General features: G+C 55.8%; 1 protein-coding gene across 3 annotated transcripts; it reads left to right on the top strand.

Annotated features, from left to right (window-relative positions):
* The first annotated feature begins 61 nt into the window (after positions 1-61).
* Positions 62-26,709, top strand: MAPKAPK3 (MAPK activated protein kinase 3). 3 transcript variants are annotated; one of them, XM_080820841.1, is made up of 11 exons: positions 62-226; positions 497-773; positions 18,291-18,430; positions 19,435-19,499; positions 19,952-20,031; positions 21,889-22,012; positions 23,212-23,287; positions 23,616-23,740; positions 24,194-24,279; positions 24,550-24,630; positions 25,277-26,709. In XM_080820841.1, exons 2-11 carry the CDS (start codon positions 549-551, stop codon positions 25,427-25,429), a joined length of 1,155 nt encoding a protein of 384 aa, XP_080676967.1. In that variant the 5' UTR covers positions 62-226; positions 497-548; the 3' UTR covers positions 25,430-26,709. The 3 variants fall into 3 exon arrangements, with proteins under 3 accessions (XP_080676967.1, XP_080676968.1, XP_080676969.1); XM_080820842.1 differs by having other exon boundaries at positions 93-196; XM_080820843.1 differs by lacking the exon at positions 24,550-24,630 and having other exon boundaries at positions 104-226.
* The last annotated feature ends 687 nt before the right edge of the window (positions 26,710-27,396 follow it).

The raw sequence follows: 27,396 nt of genomic DNA, 5'->3' as shown, positions 1-27,396 counted from the left end.
CCGCCTGGTCCTGCCAGGGCCCGTCTGGCCCTTTAAGGCTGACCGAGCCCGCTCCAAGTCCGGGACGCACGGGGGGTGAGGGGGGGGGCGGCAGGGGAGCGGTCACGTGAGCGGTCGCTGGCGGGACTCGGATCTAGGAGCTCGCGGCCGCGGGTTCCCGGGACTGGGGTGCCTGTCCCTCGCCGGCGCCAGCCAGGTATTCTGCTGTCAGGGACGGCCTCGCCAGGTACGCCCACGTAGGGCTCCCTCCACCTTTTGCTCCCAGAACCTCGCGGCCACTTGGCGCCCAGACCCTTCACCTCTTGACAGGTGTCGGGCGGGACTCGCTAGTGCCTGGTTGCGCGACCACCGCCCCCTGCCTCGAGTCCGTACTCTCGGACAGTTCGCTTCCGACTCCCGGCCCTGTCTGCTGCCCGCAGCCCAGCCAGGATCGGGGGCTCCGGCTGGGGTGTACTGGAGGAGTCTGAGCAGAACTCATTCTTCCCTTCTCCCCCAGGTGGCCCTGGACGCGCCAGGCTGGGGTCGCCTCTGAGCGCCCCCCGGGGGCCATGGATGGCGAGGCAGCAGAGGAGCAGGGGGGTCCTGTGCCCCTGCAAGGTGGACCCTGCGGACCTGGCTCAGCCGGCGCTCCTGCCGTCGGGGGGCGGCGGGAGCCCAAGAAGTATGCGGTGACCGATGACTACCAGTTGTCCAAGCAGGTGCTGGGCCTGGGTGTGAACGGCAAGGTGCTGGAGTGCTTCCACAGGCGCACTGGGCAGAAGTGTGCCCTGAAGGTCAGTGACCCCTCACTGCTCCGTGGGCCACCTGGGAGGCCCAGCAGCAGAGGCTTGTGGGTGTACCGTATGATCAGTCTCTCCTTTCATTGTCACACTCCCCTGTAAAGTCAGGCTCCTGGTCCTCCTTGTTTTACAGACAGGGAAAACAAGGCTCAGAAAGCAAGGGGTGGAGTCAGTAGGGGTAGAGTCTGTTGGACCCGGAAACAGGGAAGGAGTGGTTCCTGACTCTGGGGTTTTGGCTGGGCCTATGTGTTCTGGCCAAAGGCGGGAAGCCCTCACTCAGCTTGGTTGTTCCTTCCATGAGAAGCTCTTCTTTTTTTCATGAGAAGCTCTTCTGACTGGAATGGAACTGAGTTTCCTTCTGCCTAAGGCTGAGTTCCCACCGAGGCTTGGCGTGGGGCTGCTTGCTTTCTCTTGTGGTCCCTGACTGCCCCGGCTGGAGTGATGGGTGGGAGCCTCCCAGGGCTCGCTGGTGGGCAAGGATAGGGCCCATCACACCAGTGAGCAAGAGGTTGCTGATGGGCTCCAGCTGAGTCACCGGCCCTATTTTGAAAAGGGTAGGTCCTGCTCCAAGCCTGACTCACCCTGGTTCCTGGGCAGAGGGCGGGCCAGCCATCTATCTATGTCACACCATTGGCTCCCTGGAGGCCAAGAACTCTCTGATACAAGGGGAATCCAGAGAGTTCTGGGGGTGGCTGAGGTAGCCACATAGTTCTGGCTTAAGTCATTTAGTTCTGGGCCTAGGACCTACCCCCTACCCAGAATGCTCTGAATCTGTGGTCACTGGGAACCTGACTCAACTGTAGTTTGTGCCAGTGGCCACCTGGACGGGTAGATCATGGCAAAGAAAGTGGCTCCTGGACATTAGAACACAGCAAAGGATCTTCTCCTTTTACAGACATTGCAATTATGAGCCTGAGTGCAGGGTTCTGCGGATGTGGCTCTAATCTCTGGCCTGCATTTGCCAGCTCCATGACCTTGCACTAGGTCCTGGACTCTGGAAATCAGGTTTCTGGCTCTGTTCAGGGGGAAAGATAAGGAGCTGATGTGAACTTGGGAGGAGACGATGCCTGTAGAGCAACTGGTACTGGGCCTGGTGCAGGCCTGGAGAGGTTACAGGACTTATTTGGGTCATAGTGTCTGCAAGTATCTGAGCAGGGACCTGGGTCCAACTCCCTGTGTCTTTCCTAGGGGCACTAGGGCTGATGGGATGGGTCTGGAGGAGGCTCAGGACTGGGCTGGTGAGGCTGAGTCTCAGATACAGCTTCTTCACCTACTAACCCTACTAACTCTGAGTCCTTCAGGGGAAAACTGGCTCGTCTCGGGGGGTGAGTCTCTACCCTTTCCCTCAGCACCATCTCCCCGCTCTCACCTCTGTGGGTCTGGGGCAGTCTGGATAGATAGACAAGGGGCCGACTGAAGCTAGAGAACCTCTTCTTACTACCAAGGCTTGGCCCTGTGAGCCAGGCCTGAGCTCTGACCAACCCCTGTGGTGTTCCAGATGCTGTGAGCCAGGCAGGGATGGAGTGAGAGTCCAGAGATCTGGGACCCAGACAGCACCAGCTTTAAGCAGGGCTGGGTTTAGGCCCTTCTCCATGGGTGCTGTGTCTGACAAGTGACTTAGAGGCACTTCTGACTGCAATGGTTGCCTAAAATACCTCCTCTTGAATCTAGGACCTCGTGTTTCTCTGTTCTAGAATAGGGCAGGCCTAGAACAAATCCCCCTGCTATACCCCTTTAGGCTTGATGGGTGAGTGTGGCTAGGGCTACTGTCTTGGGACCTTCAGAAGGTGGCCCCTAGGAGGACATGGATTAGATGTGGCTCCCACTCCAACATCTTCCTTGACTTGCCCCCAGTCCCCCTCTAGTGAGTGAGTTTGGAAGTTTCTGCCATCTGGCACGTCTTTACCATCTTCCAAGATGGCACTAGTGCCGCTTCTGAAACATCGTACCTGTCCTGTGAGTGGTGGCTCCAACCTCGAGGAGGAGGAGCGTGGCATTTTTCTGCTTAGGCTCTGCCCTCTGCTGTCTCTGCCCTTCTTGGTGATACAGGCCTAGGTGGTACAGGACAGGACAAGTGCCTGTCCTCTTGGCCCTGTTTCTCAAGATGGCAGAGTGCTTAGCCCAAAGTCTGGAATGTAGTAGGCACGTCTAATACAGGAAAAGTTGTGGTCAGTGTCCCCGTAGCTGTTACTGTTCTCCAGGGGCCCTGGAGGGAAGGCTCCTCCCCGGGGTGCTGGGCCTCTTCCCCTCAGCCCCTTCCACTGTCGTGGTCCATCTTGGCCTTGCTCCCACTCAGTGGCTCCCTCCCAAGGCCAGCTTCTGCTGCTGGTACGGTCATTCCACCCTCCATTCCACCCTCAGCACTTGCTGCTGACCCCTTGGCAGGACCTAGAGGGGACTGCCTGGCAGGTATGGGGGGCAGGAGGCTGCCTCCTACTGACATCTTGTGCCCCCTCCTAGGCCTGACTGATGAGTTGGTACCCCTCAGTTTCACTCCTAGCTGGGTACAGCCCTGCATATCTGTCCCCCATTAGTCACCCCACCACATCTGAGACACAATCCCTCAGTCCTTATCATGTGTATGAAGACTGTGACTTGGAGTCAGTGGTCGGAAACCATGTAGCTTGACTGGGATGACAGACTGTAGCAGAGGCCAGGTTTCCTCCCCTCCTGACTTCCTGCCCAGCCCGCTTGGGGTCCTCTCCCACACGGCAGGCAGGAGTGACTGTGGCACTTAGATAAATAAACAATAAAAAATTTAAATAAATAATAAATAAATTAAAAAATAAATTAAAAAACAAGAAGAGGTTCTGAGAGGACAGAGAGGGTCCTGCATGTGGGGAAAGTGGAGTCTTCTTTCCTGCCCCTGCTCTCTGGACTCTGGGGCTCGGGGCCCTCCTCTCTGACCACTGGAGTATGTCAGAGGCCCCTGAGACTCCCCGTGCCTTCCTCTTCTCTTCTTCATCAGATGGAGTAGAGTGGTGGGGTGCTAGAGCCCAGGCCGGGGAGCTGCCCCAGGGCTCCATGGGTGCGGCCTGCCTGCCAAAGCTGGCGCTGGTGAGCCAGAGTGGAGGCTGGGTGGGGCTGCCAGGCAGGCCAGGTACTTTCTCATTTGGCAGCTGCCACCCCCTCACCTGCCATCTCCAGACTGGTCAGATCAGCCTGGGCAGGTCATCTGTTACCGAGTCAACAACTTGGGAAGCTCGGGGTAGGGTGGGCAGCCCTGCCAGCCCTGTCTGGTGGAGTCCCCCCAGGAGGGGTTTCAGTGTACCCAGCCTCCTCCCTGGGCCATCCCTCTTCTGGAAGGAAAGAATTGGGGGAGCTCATGGGCTTCCATGCTGCTGGAACCTGCTGAACTGTCAGGGGTGGGCCATTGGCTGTTTAAACAAAGATCCTAGGAAGGGCATCCAGCCCTAAAGAATGCCAGTAGCAGAGTTTGGGGCAGAGATTGGTTGTTTTGAGCTGCTTCATACCTGCCCAGCTGGCCTTGCTTGCAGGTTTAGAAGCTGTGCTTGGAGCCTGCACCTCTGCTGGGGATCCCCTCTGCTGGGAGGGCCGGAATCTTCCCAGCCTCTCCAGGAGCTGATGCCGTCTCTCCAGGCTTCAGGCCTTGCTGCTGTGGATTCTGATATTCTCATAGACGGCTAACAGTTTTCCAGACTGTTCTGTCCGGCAGGCTCCGTTCCCAGTGCATGATACGTGTTCTCCATTCCCATTTTGTGGTTACTGTTGCTGACATTCAGTAAGGTTAGCGACTTGCCCACCATGCACAGCTGAAGAGTGGTGGGGCTGTGATGGGACCCTAGGCATCTGATGCCAGAGTCTTTGTATTTAAGTCACCCCATGCCTCATGCTAGTTTATGGGGACAGGGGAGGGTCTCTAAGACTAGGGCCCTGGATGGGTCCTGGCATCCTCCTGCATGGCTCCGCTGGGAGCCCGAGTGGCGCTTCTCATATCTCTCTCTCTCTGCCCAGCTCTCCTCACTGTGCAGGCTCTGCCCGTGAGCGGACACACGGTACCAAAGGCCAGCACGCAAGGGACATAATGGCTGTGGGGCTGTCTCAGAGAGGTTGTGTGGTTCCTCTCGAGCCTCGTGAGTCTCAGACAAGCCCAGCCCAGCAGCGTCCAGACTGCCACAGGCAGGAAGTGAGGTTGGTGAGTGGGTGAGAGGAAACCGTGTCTGGGCTGGGCCACCCAGGGGAGACTTCCTGGAAGAGACTGCCAGCTTTAATCCAGGCCTCTGGACTGAGAAGGATGTGGATGACAGAGGAGGGCACAGGGTGTGTGTGATGGCATGCCTGGTGTGGACCGCTCAGCACCTGCCGCAGAGTTCTGCTTCCCCACTTCCAGCCAAGGGTCCTGGTCGGACGCGGTGCATCTCAGTGGGTTAGGTGGCCAGGCCCCGGCAGACGCTGGGAGCCATAGAGGGACTATGTGGAAGAAGAGACCTTTATACAGGGCCTTGAAAAAAGGTCAGCGACTCCCCCCTCTCATTCTCCCTCAACTCTGGTTCATACCGCACCCCCAGGGACCTCTGTCTGTCTTTGGTGTCCCCCCTCACTAAGCGGGCAGAAATCCTGCTTCCTTCTCCCGAAACTTTCTTTCCTAATGTCGCCAGAACCCTCTTGGAGCACTGTTGTTCAGGGTCCTCTAGAGGCTTCTCGGTCTCCTGCGCTGTCCTTTAGTTCAGATCATGTGTGAAGGGCCTGGTTTCTGTTTACAACAGAGGTCTGTTATGTCTCTGCTGAGGTCTGTTACATCTCGGGGAAGCCATTTCCCTACTTGGATCCCTCATCTTTTTCTGCAAGGGCCTCCTTGGGATATCATCATGGGACACCCCTGTGAGGGGGCAGCAGGTGGAGCATCGGCTTTGTGGTCCCCTCACCTCCTTTGGTACCAGCCTGGTGACTGGCTGCCGGGTGTCCAAAGGTGATGGTCACCAGGAAAGAGTTGAAGATAACGACCATCCCTAGGTTTGGTAAGAGTGTGCCCCCCGCAATATGTGTGGGTTTGCTGCTCTCGGGGCGGAAGAACATGGCTCCCACGGGCTCTTGTGTTTCTTCCAGGAGAATTTTGGTTCTGTTATGCCTTGTTCCTATCTGCGCGAGATCTTTTGTGTTCCCACATGAGAGGCTGTCTGAGTGCATTTTTTTTTTTTTTTGGTGGCACGTTATTGACCTTTCTGAGGATTCCCTTGGGCTCTTGTGCACTTGGGGAAGCCAGCCCCTTGTGGGGTGAGAAAGAATAGTGTGAAAAGAATTTTGGGTCCTGAACTTCTCCCTACCCTCCCACCCTTTTGGAACTAAGTAGATTAGGCCCTGCATAATCGTGAATAAAATCCTATTGCTGGGAACCATGGGGGTTTTGCTTAGAGCAGGAGAATAAGAAGAGGCTGCTGTTTGGGGGAACAAGGAGCCTCAGGAGGCCTTTTCAGCACTGGACAGGCCAGAGACACTGAGAATATTGATTTTGGGTTTTCTTGCAGTTTTGGTGTTAGGATTGCCTTTTCCTTTAGGCTAGGGCTTTTGTCCTCGCTGCTTTCTCTTTGTGACACTTTCTATTCTTCTTAGCTCCTTGTTGCTTTCATTTCTTCTTTCCCCTCTCTGTTTCCCTTGCTGTCACTTAGTTCCTCCCCTCTCTGGCCTTGTTACTCTGTCTCAGGAGTTTCAGGCTTAATGGGCCTCTTCTCTGCAGCCTGCAGGCCAAGGGCAGACAGCAGACAGATGGAGGCTAGTCAGGTGCTGGGGATTCATGCTAGTCACCCTGAAAGTCTCCCCAGACAGGGTAGGGTAGGCATCGGACAGAAAGGAGGAGCTTCTGGCTGTACCCACGCCACTCACAGTGTCCCCTCCTGCTGCTGGCCTTGACCAGGTGCCGGTAGCCTTGGCAGCCAATGCAGTGGAGTCAGGAACATTTGGGCCAAGCTTGTAACCCGAGGAGTCCCCTGTGGAGTGTAGGAACTCAGCTTCAGCAGCAGCCTCCGCTGTTGGGTCTCCTTTTATGGCTCAGTGGTCTGAGACTCTTGCTCGGGACAGCAGTGTGAGATCAGGAGCACTGTGACTCCCAAGGATTCTCTGGCTGAGACTGAGGCTGAGGAGAGAAGGGGCTGGGGTCAGAGCCAGTGGGAGGAACCTGTGGAGGGACTGGGAGGCCTTGAACATGAGGTACAACCTCCCTCGGCTCTAGGGGACAATATTGCATGTGAGCTTCCTTGCACTGGCTGGGACGAGCCCTCCAGAGCACCTGACTCTCTAGCCTGCGCTCTGCACCTGACCCCATCATCTGGGACACTCAAGGCTATTTTCGGGGGTGTGATGGGCCAGGGCCTGGACCTGCTACACTCATCACCCCATTCCTGAGGGTTCAGCCTCCAACAAGGGACTCACAACTTGCTCTGTAGATGCTCCCCCAACACAAATAAGCCTCCTTCTCAGGCTGTGGCAGAGGGACAGGCTGGTAGCCTCCACGCTATCTGGCAGGCAGTGGCACTTGGGGCAGAACTTGGTTGTGGGGGTGGGGATAAGAGCACCCACTTATCCCTTGAGTGCTTCCTCTATGCTGAACCCAGACACAGAAAAATGTAAGAATGGGTTGTATCACTCCCGGGTCACGGATGAGGACGCTGAGATTCCGGAAGGCACAGATACGCCTCAGAGCAGCCTGTCTGACCTGTGTGGCAGTCAAGTTGTGGCTCTCAGCCATCCCTGGGATGCCAGACCTCTCTCCCAGGCCGCAGTCTCCCCATCTGTAAGATTAGGGGCTGGGCACTCTGCTGGGTGCCATTTGTGGGCATTGCCAGAGAGGTAAGTAGGGGTACAAGTAGACGGGCAGTGTGGAGACTGGCTAGAGGGGGTCCCAAGATGCCTCTCTGAAGCTGGCTGGTAACTGGTGTCACCAGGGGGACAGTCATCTGTGAGACTCCACCAGCAAGGTCTGTGTTCTGCTACGGACAGGAGCTCTGGGGTTAGGACTTAGGTTGGAAGACCCCTTTCCACTGTACTCCATTGCCCAGTCAAAGCCTTTCATCAGGCTGAGCCTATACCAGGGTGCATCTTTACCTGAGGAAGGACTGAGAGAATGGGGATGGGTCACCATTGCCTGTTCCTGTGGCAGGAGCATCCCTCAGTGTGGCCAGGCCACTACCCTGGTCTCTCAGAGGAGGACTTCCCTTCTTCATGGCTATGGCTCCATGGCATAATCCAAGACCAAGAAGTTTTCCTGGGAGTTGGAACCCTCAGAGTCCTCGAGCAGAAGAGGAGCAAGAAAGGGAGAGCAGCCGGGGGCCTGTGGAGGTTGGAAGCCCCTCTGGGAGTAGCCTGAGTTAGGCCATGGCTGCCTATGCTCACCCAAGCCTGTGTGGGGAGCTGCAGGGACATGGATGGAGCCAAGGGAAATGGGAGAGATGCTAGCAGATACGATGTTGGCTGTTGGCTTCAGAAAGAGCAGGTCTGGGGAGTGGGGTGTGGAGTCAGAAGGTTTCCTAAGGTCTCTGCACTATGCCTCCAGGAATAGTCCGGTCTGTTTCCCCTCTCCCACCCCAACACACACATTTATTCCTTTGTTATCCTCGTGACACCTGCTCCAGGGGGACAGAGACTAGCCGTCACTCTTCTAAGAGCTAGAAGGTGTTGGCTCTCCTATTACTATGGCCAGCCAGGGGCATAGCCTGCTGGGTGCCTGAGCAGGGGTCCCCTGGGCATGGCCTCACTTGCCCTAGTCACCCTCTGCTTAGGGAAGGTGGCCACTACCCTCTGTAGCCCCACTGGCTATGTGGGCATCCCTGTGGCACAACTGGCCATTTGGGGGCACAGACCGTGGCTGAGGTGGGGGTCTCTTCACCAGAAGGGACTGTTAAAGGGACATTGCTTCTGAGATGAGAATAAAACACTTGCGCTTGCTGAAATTTTCTAGTCTGAGGGTGAAAATGTCCTATTTTTACACTGTCATAGAAGAAATAGAACCAGGGTAACATTTCACTGATAACGTAGCTGGTTTTGACAGAAAAATGCTTTTTTCCTCTATGAAGTTTAAAGGAGGATAATAGAACCTGGACCCTCACAAGCCCCTGAGTGGCCTCTCCTCAAACAGCCCTCTCAGAAGGTTCTGGGTGGAGTGCTGGGATCTGGTACCTGCCTCGGGCAAAGGGAGTTCTGGTCCTGCCACTTACTCCGGGTGTCATTTCTGAGAGAGAGAGAGGATGTTGTAGCTGTCTCTGGGCCTCTTTCCCTTCCTGTGAAGTAGATATTGACAGTCCCAGACCTGTCTGTCCTCCCGTCCTCATTGCCTTGTGTGAGGAGACTGCACACCCATTTCCACAGATGGGGAGCCGGAGCTCAGGGAGCTTAAGGGATTGGCCCTTTGCAGAAAGGGCTATTGCTCAAAAGGATGCTTGGGGCAGCTGAGGGGGATAAAGGCGGCTGCCGCCTGAGAGAGTTGAGTTGTGCCCCTCTTCTAGTCTGCCAAGCTGAGAGCTGAGCTAGTTCCCTGGCTTGGGTCCCCAGGGAACCTTGGTCCCCCAACGCACCTCACCCCAGGATCCCTCCCCAGAGATCAGCCATCTCACCCTCTCACCACACTGGAGGGTCTATCCCTTCCTCACTGGGCCTTTTACAGCAAACCAGACTCTGTAGACTCTTGTTTCTTGGTCCATTTTTGCAAAGCCAGGTCCAGTATTGTCTGTCTCAGGGTTTGAGACCATTTCCTGCGACCTGCTGGTTTGCAAGGGGTCTGTCTCCCCTTGGTCCCAGAGGCTGCATCTGGATTGCCCCATTTCTGGAGGTAAAGAGTATGGGGCCACCTCAGGGCAGACCCAGGGGAATCCTGGAGCCAAGCGAACCTCAAGGCCCATTTCCACTCTGTACGTACTTGGCGCGGTGCTAATCTGAGTTCTCTCTGTGTTCTCATTCCATCCTCATGGCCACCTGGGGACATGCTTACTGTCACTGCTGCCATTTTCCAGATGGGACCAGTGAGGCTCAGAGAGGTTGATGGCCTGCCCAAAGCTAGAGGCAAGTGGAAGAGGGAAGTCCAGGTCTGTCTGACCCGGAGTCCTGTGCCCACAGCTGGTCCTTCATAGTACATGGTCTCTGGCTGGGGACACTGGGACCCGTGGGCCTGCCCCAACTAGCACTTATGTTCCTGCTGTCCCTCTCCCTCCCTGCCTTGGAGCCCAGCTCAGCTCCCTCTTTCTGGAAGTATTCTGCCCCTCTTCCACCCGTCTCTAGCCCTCCCCAGACCCGGCACTTCTGCCTTTGTTTCCAGGTCGTCTGTGGCTGGTGGGAAACATAAACTGAGGCTACCAAAATTTAGCAAATTGGAGGAGTCTTGTGTTCCTGAGACTTGACAATTTCCACACATGTGTTGGATCTGCTGTCGACAGAGCTCACTGTGAAGACAGCTGGCACGGAGCCTCTGCCATCCTCTCTCCCAGGACTGTGGTGGGAGGTGGTCAGGGAGGCTCCAAGCCTACCCTCCCTCCCACACTCTACCCCCTGCCATCAGGTGCTCTGGCCTTGGCCTGGAAGGGTGTTGTTTGGGGGCTCCTTTTCCTCCTGGGCCCCCTTGGCTGGGCTTCCCTGTCTTGTCTGCTCTGCGAGAAAAGCGGCTGTCTGCCAAGTCCTGATCTCAGTGCCCAGCTGTGTGACTTTGAGCAAGTCACTTAACCTGCATACTATCCTTGCTCCCATTTTCCAGATGGGACCAGTGAGGCTCAGAGAGTCACAGTTTCTCCGCAGTTAAAAGGATGACACTGGTTCTTCTCAGGATATGGTGAACACCAAATGAGGTGGCATCTGTGGTCAAATGCCGGGGCCAGCACCCCACTGGCCGAGCATGGGGGCAGGGACAGCTGCCATGAAGGAGAGGCTAAAACAGATCTGCTGCTATCGGTCCCTGAGCATCCAGCTGGGGCCTGGGTGGTTGGGGTCAGTGGTGTCCCGTGAGCTGACCTCCCTGGAACTTAGCCTCTGAGTAAGAGAGGCAAATGGACAGGGCGAGCTGGAGGACAGGCTATGGCCAGAACTTAATGAAGTGAGGTCTGATCTGGCACGAGGCCAACTAATCCATAGCTGCGAAATTGGTTCCATTAACTCCTTTAATGAGCTACGAAAGCCGGGGAAATGAGTCTGTGTGAGAATAGTGGCACATGTCTGAGGCTCTAATTTGAAACCATGGTGAAAAAGTTACACTTGACACTGCCAGCAGCACTCCAAGGAGCACTGGCGTCCTGGGGTGGGGTGGCGCTTTGGGGAGGGGGGCCTGGCTCTGGCTTTCTAAGAAGAAGACCTGAATCCTGAACTTGAGGTCAACCTGTACCTGCCCCCCCATCCCTGAGGCTGTGGCCTCTGCTCTGAGTGGGCAGAGTGGCACGTGGGGATCAGGGGCTGGCCAGGGGCCAGAGTGAAGTGTGTTAGAAGCCGTCACTGGTGCCAGCAGCACAAGGCAGGCGTGGTCTCAACAACTGGCCATAAAATGAATTTAGCTATTCTGGTGTTTTGTGTCTTTCATAAAATCAGGGCTTTGTCTAGCGGGAAAAATAATGCCAAATAATCAGAACTGGGAGCCAGAAGGGACCTTAGACATGACAGAGCTGAATGTTCTTGTCAAGGAGGGAGTGTGGTAGGTTCAAAGTGCTTTTTCTTCCCCAGGACCTCTCTCTGTGGAGAACAGAGGTTTCCCCACAATGAACAAAATGGGAGTCAAAGACCTGTATTTCCCTATATCATTCCATTCAGTTCTGCTGCCTGAGTGTTTGGCATTGACTGTGATGCGGTGGATAGCCCAGAAATGCAATTTTTCAGTGTTCTAGTCTGCCCTTGCCTGAGGCCGGGGTGAGACCCCCCCCCAGTGGGAGAAGAGGTATTGTGGGGGGACATACCGGTCCTTCTGCCTCTCTTGTTTCTGTACTCTGGCCCAGAACAAAGCTGGAATCCCCAGAAAAAAGAGGGTTTGATGAGGTTCTGTCCAGCTCCCGGCGGCTGTGCCAGGCTGCGATGCCATGCGCCGGCCTCAGTCTTTAGGAAGGAATTTATGGGTTCATGTGAATCTTTCTGTATCTTGCAAAATTATTATTGAAGACGTTGTCAGATGTTATACTTTTCCCTCATGTAAGGTCTGATGCTAAATTTCTTTAATAATTTGGTCTTGAGGGGCACCTGGGTGGCTTAGCTGTTTAAGTGTCTTCCTTCAGCTCAGGTCATGATCTCAGGGTACTGGTATCAAGTCCTGCATCTGGCTCCTTGCTCAGTGGGGAGCCTACTACTTCCTGTCCCTCCATCGCTCCCCCTGCTTGTGTTCTCTCTCTCACTCATTCTTCCTCTCAAATAAATAAATAAATAAATAAAATCTTAAAAAAAAAAAAGAATTTGGTTGTGGAAAAAGTTCAACGAATGTCTGTGCTTCTCTTGATGATAAAAGAAGCTGAGTCTATCTGGTTTCCTTCTTTGCCAAGACTCTCAGGAAGCTCAGAATCAAGATATCCTCAGTTATTAGTTACAAGTTTACATGGGTTTCTGGTATGTTTTATTTTTCTCTGTATTCTATTTTTTTTAAAAGACTTTATTTGTTTATTTGACAGAGAGAGATCACAAGTAGGCAGAGAGGCAGGCAGAGAGAGAGAGAGGGAAGCAGCAGAGAGCCTGATGCGGGACTCGATCCCAGGACCCTGAGATCATGACCTGAGCCGAAGGCAGAGGCTTAACCCACTGAGCCATCCAGGCACCCTTTTCTCTGTATTCTAAAGAGAATCGGACGTTTCTTGTTTTAGTCATGCTTTCGGATTATAAAATGCCTGTTGTCAATGAGTAGAGCAGTGGAAATAATGGAACTTAGAGTGGCACACTGGGCAGTGAGAGCATCCGGATGTCTGGTCTCCAGGAGGTTCTCTCTGCTGTAAGGATGATGTCTCTCAGGCTGTGGGTTGTCATGAAATCCGGAGTTAGTATTTCTTAATTTGTTAGTGCCTCACTGGCAGGAGAGATTGCAAGCCAGCTCTCTTCCCCCGGAAGGAGTGGGTGTTCCCACAGAGGCCACAGAGCAGCTTAGCCCCGGCTGTGGGTAAATTGGCTGGGAGTGTGGAGGTTGGGTGAGGGGAGGCTGCCTGTCCAGGCTGGTGGCCTGGGGGCTCCTGTGTGTGAGACAGATGGAGAGACTGAGCACTTTTTACTTGAGAAGAGCCCGGCCCTGAGGTTAGCTGGATGTGGACACTAGATATGTGGGTGAGTATAAGGGCCTGGGTAGGTGGGCTTTTCTGGGACTGAAGTAGGGTGTTGGGGGCTTGTCCCAAAGTTGTGTCCTCACAGAGCTGCTACAGATATCCCAGTTCCATCTGATGCCCTAGAAGAGCAGACAGAGTACTTTCACAGCTCTGGGCCATGTGAAGTGATATGGAAGACAGGGCCCCAGTGGGAGAGGAGGTCTGAATCGGGTCTGGGCTTGGCCAAGGTGGTCACAGGGTGAGAAGTGGCAGCAAGACCCCCGTCTTTCTTGGGTGCCTCTCTGTGCTTAGTACTCTGGTGGGCACTTCAGAGAGAGAGAGAGAGAGAGAAAATATTGGATGAATAAATGGACAGATGGATGGGTCCCACTCTCCGGGGGTTCAGAGTCACTATTGCAGGGGCTGGAGACACACATGCCCACGGCCCTACTTTCACGCACATCCCCTACCCCATGCTTCCTATACCCATGCGCCCCAGGGACATACCCCTATACATGCCTATATCCATGTTCCCGTGCAACCCCCCCCCCCCCCCCCCCCGTGCACCGGCACCCATGCACACATTCATTTCAGAGCAAGCTTCCCGAGGCCTATAAGCAATAGTTTTGGTTGGTGCCTCCCCCTCCTCTCATTTCCCCTCAGGGAGGGTTTGTCTGGATGCTCTCTCAAAAGTCCCTTCTCCTCCCAGTTCAGCCTTGTCACACTCCAGCCTGGTGGCCTCTGGGCAGTGACTTCATCCTCCTGAACCTCTCTTTTCTCAGTCTGTAAATTGGGGTTGCCAGCCGCACCCTGCTCGTCTCACAGGGCGGCACCAGCATTCCCATGAGATAAGGGGAGAGTGTGTTTTGTAAACTGCAAATTGTTTTCCAGTCCAATGCTGCTCTCGTTTCCCAGCTCCTGAAGTCGGGAGCTCCTCCACCCACATGGGGAGCCTGTCCTTGGCTGGAACAGGATGCAGCATGGGGGCGGGTGAGGAGGGGGCCTGGCTAGTCCTGAGGCTGCTGGGTGGGTGGGTGGAGGGCACAAGGCCTCTCCACCTCAACCTTCGTTGGGGTCCAATGTCTGGTGGGGTTGGCAGGGGTCTGGCCGTTTGGCTGTTGGCTCTGGGGGCAGCTTGGAGAATTTGGCAAAGGAGAGTAGGGAGAAGGGAGAGGTCGAAACCACTTCGTCAAAGCCTGAGGCTAGAGCAGTGTCGTTTGTTCAAGGAAATGTCATCTCAGATCTGATGCTCATCTAACTTCAGTGGGGCCCACACCTCAAGTATGGCCAGGAGCCCCACCCTTAGGAGAAAGCCAGGATTCTGCCTCATGGGTGTGTGGGTGCCTGCTGGGCGCTTGGGAGAGCTGCCCAGGAGCCATCACAGACCCACAGCTTTGGTGGACCCCTGGGGAGCCCAGGGGACATGGGGTGGGAGTGAGGTAAGCCTGGGGTCTGCCAAACTGGCTGGTCAGAAGCCTACGCCATCTTCTTTTCTTCCCCACTGTGACTGGGGACCAGGTGGCCCCCATTGGGTTCAGGCCTTTAGACATGGGTCCATGGAGCCTCAGGGGCTGCTCCCTGGGGGTGGTGGTGGGGGAGGGGTTCTACTGTAGTTGCTTTGCAAGAACCCCCTGACCAGAGGTTTCCTTTCTCTCAATCTAGCCCAAGCGCTATAGCTCAACTTTAGGGAAACAGAGGTCCAGAGAGGCAAAGGAACCACCAAAGTTCACGCTGTGAGTCAGAGTAGAACCAGAGCCTCCTCTCTCCTAGCCCTGTGCTCATTTCCATGCCTGCGAAAATGAGGCTCTTGCTTGGGGACATCTTTTATGAAGGATTGTGTGGACTCACATACCTACATGAATGAAGCCTACAAATTGCCATTTATAGCAATGGCCTTGTGGGCCAGAGCAGTCAGGATGGGCTCCCTGGAAGAGGAGGTAAAGTCTGGTTTACCAGGAAGGGTGGGTAAGGCACAGTGGGGAGCAAATTTGGCCAGGTTGTCATGTCTCTCATTGTTGAAACTTCCCGGGTCTTCCTCAGTTTAATTTTATTCTGTCCTCATGATGGGTTGTGAGGGTCTCTTCCTCTTACCCCCACTTCATAGATTTGTTCTGTAAATGAACATGAGACATTACATGAGCCGGTGCTCTGTGTCAGGCCCTGAACCCCATTACCATGACCCAGGGATGACCAGGCAGGCTGGCCGTGCCCTTGTGGGCCCACAGTCTGCTAAGGGAGGCAGCCTGGTGCTGGCCTGGCTGGGGAACCAGACATGTGGTCTGAGACCAGTTACTTCCCCTCGTTGTGCCTCCATTTCTCAGCTAAGGAACAGGAATAATGAAGCCCCTTGCTCCTAATATTTATAAAGTGCTCAGAACAGAGCCAGGCATGTTGAAAAGTGCAATATCTATAAGCATGTGTTTGTTTAAAGAGTTATCAAAGGAACAAGCTAATTGTAGGTTGTGAGCTGCACAGGAGGGAGGTAAAAAGGGCGATGACGCGGGAGCTCGCTGGGAAGCTGGAAGTGTTTCTGTCTTGGTGGGGGTGTGGCTCATGGGGGGCGGTGCAGCTGTCAAAACTCCCTGAGCTGGACTCTTGAGACCTGTACATTTTACTGTGTGTGGAGAGTACCTCAATGAACAACACATACATATTTATAAGAAGAAAAGGTGAAGGGAGACCGAGGGATCCTTGAGGTCCATTTTTGGCAAGGTGGTCAGGGAGGGCTTCTGAGAGAAGGCGATATTGGGGGGACTCCTGGAAGAGGAGAAGGCGCTGGCTGTGGGGAAGACAGAGGAGGAAACTGAAGCTCAAGGAGGTTTGGGGCCACACTCAGGGCCAAGCTGAGGGATCAAGAGTGATAGCCCAGGAGGTTCCTTGGCAGCTGGGCCTGGGTGGGCCGGGTCCTGGGCTCTGGTGTCTGTGATCTCCCCTGCAGAGAGGGCAGTGGGGGCATTTACTGTGTTTTCTGGGGGCAGCCTTCTCCCCACCCCTAGGCCTGTTCTCAAGCCCTTGACACTCAGAAAAGGCCTATTTTAATCCGTGTGGGAAATGGGTTCCTAAATATGGACTGAGTGGGGTGGGAGGCAGTCCGAGGCTCCAGCTCGGGGCGCCTCCCCCTGCTCCTCCACCCCAGCAAAGCACAGGGTGCTGGCCCAGGCCCTGAGCCCTGTGGGCCCCTCTTTGGCCGTCCCCTCCCCTCCTCCTCTCCTTCCCACACCTTCCTTCTAGCACCGTGCCCATCCTCCCACCCTTTGTTCAGGAGCAGGCCAGTCCTCCTTGGATTGCCCTAAAGCTGCTTTCAGCCTGGGGGGAGGTAGAGAGACAAAAACCCTAGGAGAAGGTGCTGGGAGGTCTTTCCAGAGGAGGAGACATCTGAACTGAGCCCAGAAGTTTCCTCAAAAAGAGGGAGTTGACCTGATGGAGAAAGAGAAGGGCAAGAGTATATGTGGCATAGGCAGAGTGAGGGCTGTTCGGGTCAGCAAGTACCGTCCTTCTGACCAGAATGGAAAGGGTTGGGGGCCAAGGGTAGCAGGCAATGAGAGGAAGGCAGACCTGAATGCCAGGGGAGAAGGTGGCTGTTATTTGGAGGAATGGGTGTGGGGGTTTAAAGGGTGGGGGCAGGAATAGGTGGGGCTGGGGACCCCACTGGGATGTTTCCAGCTGTGTGCTTAGGATTTTACCAGAGGAGAAAGAGGACCTCGGTGTAGGGGTGAGATACCAGGAGCAGGGCAGAGTGAGGAGGGGGTCCAGGAGCCAGCCTGGAGACCCCTACAGGACACTGTCAAGTCAGGCCAGCCTGGGGAGGAGAAGGCTGGGGTCAGGGAGGCCACGCAGGAAAGAGTGCAGAGGAGACAAGAGTGGGGGTAGGGAGGATGGCGCATCTTGGGTCCTGTGGCTGGAGACTGGGCTACCCCTGGCTGGAGCCACCTCAACACAGTGGGGCTGAGCTGACGTGGTGAGTGGGGGTGACCGAGCCCCCACCCCCAGCGCCGTGAGCAAGAAGCTGGGGCTCAGGAGCTGTGTGGGCACGGAGCTGAGGATGTTCCGGGAGGCAGAGGCAGCGTGAGCAAGGGACTCATGGTTTCCAGGCGGGGAGTCTGTCCACAGCAGCCTCTATGCGCACCCCCATCCTGAAATGCTTGATGGAGCAGGGACCCCAAAACTGGTGGAGGGACTTGCCTATGTTCTTGCACCCCCAGGCTAGGGTCAAGGTGAGCAGCTCTAGAGATGGAGGAATAGCCACGGAGCAGCAGACGTGAGAACCTTCTGCCTTCCTCTGTGCCTCAGTCTGCCTTTGCCTAGGGAGCTTGATCCCAGAGTCTGCCCCATCCAGGGCCCTGGTAGAGGGGAAACCATCCCACAGAGGAGGAGACCAAGGCCAGGGACGGCCCAGGGTCCTGTGGGTGCTGAGGGAGATGAAGCTGTTCTGAGTCTGAGGCTTGAGCTCTGACCCTGGTCCGCAGCCCTGAGCAACTCGGAAATGAACGGGGCGGGGTCTCAGGTGAGCAGCCGTGTGCGAGGATGGCTGGTCGGGCTCTCCGCCTTCTGGATCACCTCACCCTGCAGGCTGACTTCTCCTTCCCGACACCTCCTCCAAACAGGACCACTCCAGGGCCTTGCGCACTTCCGGTGACTGGCCTTCTGGCTGGCAGCCGTAGCCTAGGGCTGAGTTAACCTGAGCAGGGATCCTGTTGTCCACCCACCCACCACGGGCCTTGCCGTGATGCATCCTCTGGGGATGACTCCGTTATGACTCCATTTTACGGAGTTGTGGGCTGAGGCTTGGAGCTGGGAATGTTTGCCTGAGGTCACACTGAGTCACTGGAGGGATTCAGTCCCAAACCCAGGCCTCACCAGACCAGGCTGGCCCTTCCTTCAGCTAGGGTCCCTCCTGCCCTTGGACTCTACCTTTGGGTCTACAACTCTGCCATCCCCTTGGAAAAAGGCAGTTCCGGGGATGTGTGGCCCCTGGCCTGGGGTCTCACATCTGATGTGTGAGTCTACAAAGCCCATCCACTGCCGCTTGGCTTGCAGCCCCCACGAAGAGAGGCAGGGCTTCTCTCAGCGGCCTCTGAGCCTTTCCAAGCTGTTGGCCACTTCCTGGGGCCTCCTTGTGGTCACTGGACCACAACTCAGGGAGATCTGGATTTGAATCCTCATTCTGCCCTTCATAAGCTGGGTGACCGTGGGCAGGTCACCCGCCTCTCTGAGCTTCCCTATTCTTGTCTGCAAAGTGAGGGCAGTGGAACTCTCTGGGTGGCTACTGGGGAGGTGGGCTATGTGCCTGACACTTTCTGTGCCTACCCGCCCTCAGCTCCTGTATGACAGCCCCAAGGCCCGGCAGGAGGTGGACCACCACTGGCAGGCCTCTGGTGGCCCTCACATCGTGCGGATCCTGGACGTGTACGAGAACTTGCATCACAGCAAGCGCTGTCTCCTCATCGTCATGGAGTGGTACGCTGGCCCATCCCGCTTCAGTGCCTCGTCGGTACTCCCATGGCCCCTGGGCTCCATTCTTCTATGGCCCCTCTCTGCTCTTAAGATAGCAGCCCCGGGAGGCACCCCAGCCCCTGAGGAGTAACAGAGGGGGGCGGGTGCAGGCTGTTCCCACCAGGGTGGGAAGGGAACTACGGGGCCTCCAATATGGCCTCCATGGGTGTGATCTCACTCTGTGAGGAGGGGCAGGAAGAGTAGTCAGAGAAGGCAACTGGAAGCCTGAGTGTGTGGGTACGGAGGATGTGGGAGGAGCGGGTCACACACAGTCACCTCTGCTTTCTCCTTCCTACCTGGGTTTGGGCTCCCATGGTCCCAGGAGACCACAGGGTAATCCAGGAGCCAGTGGCCTCTTCTACCTTGGGCTTCTCCCAACAGCACTGTGGCTCAGCCCTAGCCTTCCTCAGACTCTGGGTCTCGTGTCTGGACCTTGAGATCCTCCCCATCTACCTTTAAGTGCCCCCTCATCCGATAGGTTAGCAACTCTCGAGTCAGATTTGGGGTTCAGATCCTGGCTCTGCCACCCGCTCACTGTGTGATTTGGGGTAGCTCTTAACCTTTCTGAGTTTCTGTAACTACCATGGAAATGTGGAGGAAGATGTTAAGGTGGTACTCGCCCTGTACCCAATTACATTCTCAGTGCTCCACGCATCCTGCTTACTCAGTTTGCATAACTGTGACTTTGGTGCCAAAAATCCCATTTTACAAAAGAGGAAGTGGAGGCACAGGGAAGTTAAGGGACCAGGCTGGGGTCACAGAGCACTGTAGGTGTTTAGAAGCAGTGATAATGATGATGACGATTGACATTTCCTCCCTTCCTTGAGGCAACTGAGACTTGGACGAGGGTTGGGCTGCTCTAGACTCAGCCAGGTGGAGGCAGCCCAAGCTCTGGGCCCGTGACTCAGGGCAGCAGTAGACTGACACCTGATTCAGGGGGCCCTGCTTCTAGTCACTTTCTCTTCTAGCATGGAAGGTGGTGAGCTCTTCAGTCGGATTCAGGAGCGTGGCGACCAGGCCTTCACTGAGAGAGGTACGTGCATGCAGCAGGACAATGGGGAGCATTCGGACAGAGAAGGGCTGCACAGAATTGCTGTGCAATGCTGGGCAAGGCCCTCCTCCTCTCTATGCCTCAGTCTCCCCTGCTAAACAAGAGAGGGTGGGACAGAGTGTCCAAGGAGTTCTATGAGTTTGTAACACATTGTCAGAGATGAACTGTCCATGGCCTTGGGATGGAGGCTTCAAAGCCTCTAGGTGCCAACCAGCACCTGAGCTGGGTAGAGGTAGCCCAGGCCCGAGGAAAGAGGTCCAAGTGGGTTGGGGCATCTCCAGAGGGAATTAGGATGACTGGGGTGGGTGTAGAGGATGGGCGTCCTGGGTAGCTGGACTGCTATCACCATCTTGTATTGTTCCGGGGGCATGGTCGGAAGCCACATGGGTGCCCGACCTTTGCCTCGTACCACCGCCTCTCCTCTGTGTCTGCAGAAGCTGCAGAGATCATGCGGGATATCGGCACTGCCATCCAGTTCTTGCACAGCCAGAACATTGCCCACCGAGATGTCAAGGTGAGGCTCTTGGTTGGGGGACCAGAGAAGGGAGTGCACAACCCCCAATGGCTCCCAGCACCCACTAGATGGAGGCAGGTTTCCTTGATCGTCATTCAAGGCCTCTGCCCCCGAGCCCAGACTGCTCTCCTCAGCCACTTCTTCCATGGTTCCAGCATACTCATCCTGCTCTAGTCAGATGGGTCTCCTTGTATCTTTCAAACACTGTGTAATCCCAATAGGCTTTAGGATAACTGAGTGCCTACCTCAAGCCAGTAGACCCTGACAAACATCTTGTTTAATTCTCTCATAACCCTGTGGGATCGGTTACCCATTTTACAGATGAGGAAAACAAGTCTCAAAGAGATTGTTATCTTGCCTAAGTTGGTGCGGGTGCCACACTAGTGTTCATTCATTTATTCTTTCAGCAAGGATTTTTTTATTTTAAAGATTTGTTTATTTGAGAGGGAGAGTGAGGGGAGGGGCAGAGGGAGAGAATCCTTGAAGCCAGCTCCCCGCTGAGCATAGGGCCAGCTCAGGAGCCCAAGATCACCACCTGAGATGAAACTGAGAGTCAGATGCTGAACTGACTAAGCCACCCAAGGGCCCCCAGTGCCAGCATTTGAAGGGAAAGAGGCCATTCGCTGGGAGGCAAGGAGGAACAAGTGGAGGTAGTCCCGGTTCCTGGGCCTGCCTACCCTTTTAGTGCATGAGCTTTAGACACGTTCTGGAGGCTCAGCTCTCCAAATGTCCTATCCAGGGAGGACTGGGTCCTCGAGGTCATCAGGATCAGATGGGCAAAAGGCAAACCATGAGAGCCCCACATGCATTCAAAGACATGTGCCAGCCACTGTCAGAGCAGAGTCCTGAGCCCTGCATGTCCTGAGCCCTCTGCCCCAGGCCTAGAGCATTGCCCTAAGGCCTGTTTCATTCTGAGACTGGGCCGAGAGGAGCTCGGGGACCAGCGGCAGCATCAGGTTCCTCTTCTGGCTGAGTACTGCCAGCCCACTTATCCTTTGATTCTGGATCTGCGTGGAGCCATGACAGACTCACCTTCTGAACCCTTGCTTTATTTTGGCCCTGGCTTCCTTTTTTTCCCAAGGAGAGAACAGTCTTCTGTAGAGGTGACTGCCTTGTGGAGACTAAACGTGCTTTCCTGTTTTCATCCCAATCCAAGGTCAGAGCATCTCAAATAGAATCAGAGAAAGGGCTTTCATTGGCTCCAAACTGGAACTCCATCCAACTCCCTGTCCTACTACCCCAGCTCTGCTTGAGGGTCTCCTCCTTTCCTCCATGGCCCTAGGTCCTACCAGTTCATTAAGAACCAGCTTTAGGGCTGCCTCCTCCATGCAGACCTCCTCACTACCCTCTTCCCTCGGGCCTCTCTGTGCTCTGCAGCCGGGAAGAACTGCCCCTGTGCAGCTCCTGGGGCCTGAGGCGGGGGCCTTCTCCCCGAGAGCCTCAGGCAGGCCGCCCTGCTGGCTTGTTCTAGATTGGGTACCAGACGAGTGCTTGGGGACATGAGAGCCTCCCTTGCCCCGGAACCCTCATTTTGGTATTTCACGGAAGCATTACCAACTCTGGCTCCAAAGTTCCTACCCCTGGGCTGTCCGTGGCCCTTGGCTCTTCACTGCTTTGGCTGAACACCTGCTGCCTCTGTTCCCCTTCTGGGAACTGGGGGAAACACCTCCCAGTCACCTTGGTCTTTTCCATATTTGACCCATACTGTTGGAGACCAAGGCCGGGGTCTTTTTCATGAGGTGGAGCTGGCTCCTCCTGAATTGATTGAGGTGAAGGAAGTCTGCCTGAAGGTCCTCTAGGGTCCCTACCCCGACCTGGTGCCTAACTCCAGACCCATGCTTTATCTTCCTGGCCCAGCCTGAAAACCTGCTCTACACGTCCAAGGAGAAAGATGCAGTACTCAAGCTCACCGACTTTGGCTTTGCCAAAGAGACCACCCAAAATGCCCTGCAGACACCCTGCTATACTCCCTATTACGTGGGTGAGTCCTTGGGATGTGGTTTGTACGTTCCTGCCGCTACCAGACCCTGCTGTGGAGTGGGACAGCCCCGGGAGTTGCAGAAGCCAAAGGGTTAAAGCCGAGTAAGGAGGGAGGGAAGGATCCTGTCTTCGTGGAGGCGGTGACGTGGGGGGCCGGAGGCTGCAAAAATATTCTCCCAAACTTCAGCTTCTGCTTTTGAAAATAGATCCAGGAAAATTCTTGCTGTGGCCTGTGAGCTGAATGACATCACAGTAGCTCTAAATATATACGTGATAAAAGGCTGCCATCAGCTTGGGACGGAGCCCAACCGTGGTTGTTTTTCTCCAGTTTTTATCTTTCTGGGATTCATATTCAGAAAGTAGGCAGGACTTTCTGATTACATTGGAAGGATACAAGGCACCAGCCCCTTGTCTCAAGGGAGAGGGTCCCTTAGGCCAGGGCAAGGATTGGACTTGGGGGTATCACCTACTCAGGCTTCCTTGGAGAAGCTCCCTGCTCCCTTGTGAGTGGGCAGCCCAGATCTAGAAAAGCCCCTGCTAAAGGTGCTCCTTACCCGAGAGAGGGGATGACTCCCATTACAGAGGGCTCTTTCCCCTCAGGGGGTGCCTTCTAAGATTGCTGCTTAAGGAGTGGGGAGCCCCAAGACAGCTGAAATGGTATCCTGTTGGCCAGCACGTGTTTTGCAGTATTTTGGCTTAGAAATCTTCTGGCCTACCCATCTCATTGCACAGGGGGGAAGAACAAGGCCCCATGGGATGGTAGCCATGTTGGAAGTAAAAACCGGAGCCTTGTCCCGGGCCTGTCCTTGCCTGTCGCCTAGGCTGTACATTCAGGGAGACAAGGGACACAAGGCCGCTGGGGGACAGAGGCCCTCTTGCCTGTGGCAGGATCCCACCTAATACCAGATTGGCCTTCTCTCCGTTTCCTCCCTCACCAAGGCCAATATCGACCCAAAGAAGCTAGGAGGCTATCATTCGATATAGCCCAGCCTAAAAGTGGGTTTATTTTTTTCTGCGAGCTCTTTTTCCTCCCCCAACTTCACACACATGCTGCCTTCCCAGAAGGTGCCAGACACCAGTCTGCTTTGCCCCACCCCCCAACCCAGGCACCTGATCCCCACCTTGCTCAGGCTTCAGGCTCCTGTCTGGGCTCCAAGACCCTTGGCACTGAGTGCCCTCTTGTGCCCTCTGCCCTGGTAGCTCCTGAGGTCTTGGGTCCAGAGAAGTATGACAAGTCGTGTGACATGTGGTCCCTGGGCGTCATCATGTACATCCTGTGAGTACCACCCATCCCCTGGGACCCTCAGTACCACTTCTGCCCCCTCCCCCAACCCTTGTGAGGGGCTTGAGTGGGTCATTCTTCACGCAGGCTGCCCTTCCCCTCTGGTCAGGGGACACCTCTCCTTCAGGTGGCCTCAAGGTCTCTCCTTGCCAAGGGCAGATGGCAGTCCTAGGAGGAGCCCAGAGTCCAGAGGGCTGGTCTTCTGGCCAAGGTGACTACCTTGGTGGTTGCCTGTCTTCCCAGTCAGGGATTCGGGGAGGCGAATGGGTTCACCCCGCTGCTGCCCTCATACCTGTGCCGAATGACCTCCACTCTCTCCCAGCCTGTGTGGCTTCCCACCTTTCTACTCCAACACGGGCCAGGCCATCTCCCCAGGGATGAAGAGGAGGATCCGCCTGGGCCAGTACGGCTTCCCCAACCCTGAGTGGTCGGAGGTTTCTGAAGATGGTGAGTGAAACTCTCTTCCCCAACTTGCTCCGCCAGACCCCATTAGCCTTCATTCTGGGAGATACCATGTTGGTGTCAAAGCAGCCTATTTTCAAATCCTGGGTGTGTGACATCCCACCTTCCGTATTCCAGCTGTGTGACCCTAGGCAAGTCACCCAAACTTTCTGAGCCTCAGTTTCTGTATCTGCTAAATGGGCTCAAAACTTGCCTCCTCAAAACTTCCTCTGACTCCTCTCCCTTATTAATATTTTCCCTTTGGGGACCACAGACAAATTTGCCCTGTATCCATTCTCTATGGCTGCTTAATGAGTTGCCCCAACTCATGGTGACGTAAAACAAGAAACAGTTATTAGCTCACTGTTTCTGTGGGTTTCGGAATTCGGGAGCCTGGGCAGAACTGGGGCAACTGGCTCTGAGGAGCTCTGCAACCGCCCCACCCCCTCTCTTCCCCAGCCAAGCAGCTGATCCGCCTCCTGCTGAAGACAGACCCCACCGAGAGGTTGACCATCACACAGTTCATGAACCATCCCTGGATCAACGTGAGTGCCTCCTTGTCCTGTGGTGGGCAGCGTGGCAAGCTGGAGGGGGGATGTGGGCAGGGGGGTTATGGCTCCAGGGGCTCTGGGGCAGGCCACAGATGTGCTGCAGGACCCTGCTAAGAGCCTGGCTTTGCCCTTGCTCCAGTGGGCCTCCTTCACCTCCCTGAGCCTTGCTTCCCATATCTGAGACCAGGAGAGAGGGGGTGGGGGCGGGGAGCCAGTGCTGCCCCAGGTGCCTGCTCTGATCTGTGGATTTGGGGCTCCTTCCAGCAATCAATGGTGGTGCCACAGACCCCACTCCACACTGCCCGCGTGCTGCAGGAGGATAGAGACCACTGGGATGAGGTCAAGGTGGGTGGATGCTGTCTCATTCTCCCAGGGTTTTGGGAAAAGGGACTCCAGGGTGGTGGCTCCTGAGAGCCTGGGTCATCAGCCCCTTCCCCAGGGCCGGAACCTGAGGTGTCACTGGCTGCCCAGGGATCCAACTGGGGCACTCAGAGCACAGGGCTGCACAACCACACTCACGGGGTGTTCCTGGCTCACTGGGACGTGGTGGGGGTGCTTAGTGAAGGAAGGGGCTTTGGCCATGACCCCCTTACAATCTACATTTGGGAGGGTGGTCAGCCTGGTTTGAGCCTAGGGCAGCAGTTCAGAGCCCCAGGGCACCCTGGGCACAATCTTTGGGCTTCAGTGCCGTGGGTGTGCCACGAGAGGGTGTCCCCTGTGGGCTTGTGGTTCTTAGCAGGTGACATTGGTCCAGGTCCCTGTCCTCCTTACCCCTGGTGTGGTCGCAGGGAGTCACTGTACTCTCTGTGCCTTGGTGGGTAAGTTCAGTGTCTACTGCAGAGGACCACAGTGTGGGTTAGGTGACACAAGGGGATGGCTCAGGCAACAGAGACTGTTGCCGCCCTCGTGGACATGAGTAAGGGGCTGGAGGCAGGTGGGCGGTGGCTCCTGAGGCCAGTCCATCCTGACCTCCGCGGACATCTGTCACCAGGAGGAGATGACCAGCGCCCTGGCAACCATGCGAGTGGACTACGACCAGGTGCAGATCAAGGACCTGAAGACCTCTAACAACAGGCTGCTCAACAAGCGGAGGAAGAAGCAGGCAGGGGGCTCCTCGGCCTCACAGGGCTGCAACAACCAGTAGCCCACGGGGCCTCCCATGAGGGCCCGGGAGGAGCCGGCCTCTCAGCCTGGGGCCCAGACCAAGCGTGCTGAGGCCCTGACCCAGAGGGCCCAGGGTCATTTTTTTTTTTTTTTTAAACAAAAGGATCATTTTGCTGTGTTTTAATTTGTCACTTAGAACTTCAGGATAGAGGCCCGCAACTCCAAACCTCCTTGGAGGGGGCCCAGAGCCTGGGAGTTAGGGAGCCATCTGCCTCAGTGGCAGCGCCTGTGGTCAGAGTGGCCTGAGGGATATGTGGCTCTGTTGGGCTCACTGGGGCTTGGCTTTAGACTTCTAGGCCACGGCAGTTGTGGCCGTGGTGGCGGGCTTCCCTGGGCCCTTGGAGACACCCCACTGTTGGCTGGGCAGATGGGCTAGGCCTTGGGAAAGGCATCTGGCCATTGGTTGCCATGGTGACCAGGGACCGACTTGTTGTCTGTGAATGCTGATTGAGAGCAAGGGAGGGAGAAAGGGCAACTGAGGGTCTGCCTCTGTGGCCTTGGGGAGGCTAGTCTCCCTTACACTGCTTGACCCTCTCAGGCTTCCTCCCTTTGGTCTCTTGAGGGAGGCCGCAGGGTCAGTCTGCCTGCCTCGCTGGGTGGTCCAGCCCTATCTTGCTGCAACCCCATCCCACCGGGTCCCTGGAGTGCCCTCCCTGGGCCTAGTGATCCTGTTACTACCCCTTACCCAAAGAGTGGCCTCTCATCTCAGGGGAGGGGCGGAGGCATTTTTAACCCTCTTCTACTTTGGAAAATGTCACTGTGACGAAAGCCAGTACGGTTCTCCTGCCCTACCCACTCACTGGTTCCCAGGCAGGAAAGCTTATCTGTGATGGTTCGCCCTCTGCCTCGTCCTGGTTGACTGTAGGGGCTACCTCCTCGGGTACTTTTGTGAGAGTGGATGGCTGGGGGCAGGACCCAGGGGCTCCCCATTAATCAGGGGTCTCTTTCTACACTCTGGGTCAGACCCGAGGCAGTGGAGGGCTGCTAAGTGATGCTTAGACGGTCTGGTCCTGGGTCCTGGCTTCAGCCTGAGTGGGAACAGAGAGGACCCCTTCCTTGCTGGTCCAGGCTTACCCAGTCCCATGCTGCCCGGGGTAGTGTTAGGGTTCTTGGTACCTGATAATGGGCCTGACAAGTGCCTGACACCCAGCCTGGTTCCTGACCTGTCTCTCACTGGCTGGGAAACCTTAGCCCACGTCAGATAGGAAAACACTGCTGGGTTTTACATCTAGATTGTAATAAACACCATTTTGGCATTTCCTTCTGGTTCCTGGGTTTCTCTGTCTACATGAGTGGACAAAAGTGGCTCAAGGGCAGCTGGTCACACCTACTTGTGGTCTCCCCCACTTTGGTCCTAGTAAACATGCCAGGCTGGCTCCAGGGCCACTGTGGCCCCATGGGGAGTAGAAAGGTCAGAGGAGCAGAGGAATGGCAGCTGCCTCATGCCACTAGCTATGGGGCACCCAGTGCCCTGTGTGTGTGACACCCACCCCCGGGCCCAGCGTGCGCCAGCGTCTGCCCACAGTGGCCACCCCCAGCTGCATGCCAGCCTGCTGAAGGGCGGGCAGAGAGCCTGCTGCAGCGCTGAGCTATTTTCAGAAGCTGCCAGATTTTATTTGGCAGCGAGAATGTCGGGGAGGGGAGGGGGCGGGACGCTGGAGACTGTCTTTTGACTATTCCAGCAGGAGAGCACCCTCAGCCCTTGGGAGCCCTTGCGGGCAGCCTCGAGGTGAGGCCCTGACTGTGGCATATTCCCTCTGCTCTATCTTGAAACCTCTCAGTTTTCCAAGAGCTCAACTGGCACCCACAGCTCTCCCTCCTCCACCTCCTGTCCTCTCAAGGCATGGGGGAGGGGGTGGAGAGGGTAGAAGGCAGAGAGAAGCCAGTACTCCTGAGGTGTGGGCTGCTTCCCTTCTTGGCGACCTTGGTCAAGTCCCCCAGCTTTCC

The sequence above is a fragment of the Martes martes genome (assembly GCF_963455335.1).
Source record: "Martes martes genome assembly, chromosome: 1".
NCBI classification, from domain to species: domain Eukaryota; kingdom Metazoa; phylum Chordata; class Mammalia; order Carnivora; family Mustelidae; genus Martes; species Martes martes.
The sequence above is the reverse complement of the archived record's forward strand: the minus strand, read 5'-3'. Positions and strand labels throughout refer to the sequence as shown.

Excerpts from the sequence above, each read along its gene's own strand:
- MAPKAPK3 (XM_080820841.1), top strand. The coding sequence starts at position 549 with ATGGATGGCGAGGCAGCAGAGGAGCAGGGGGGTCCTGTGCCCCTGCAA. Across the intron at positions 774-18,290 it reads GGCAGAAGTGTGCCCTGAAG|CTCCTGTATGACAGCCCCAA; the intron begins GTCAGTGACCCC and ends ACCCGCCCTCAG. Across the intron at positions 23,288-23,615 it reads GGCGTCATCATGTACATCCT|CCTGTGTGGCTTCCCACCTT; the intron begins GTGAGTACCACC and ends ACTCTCTCCCAG.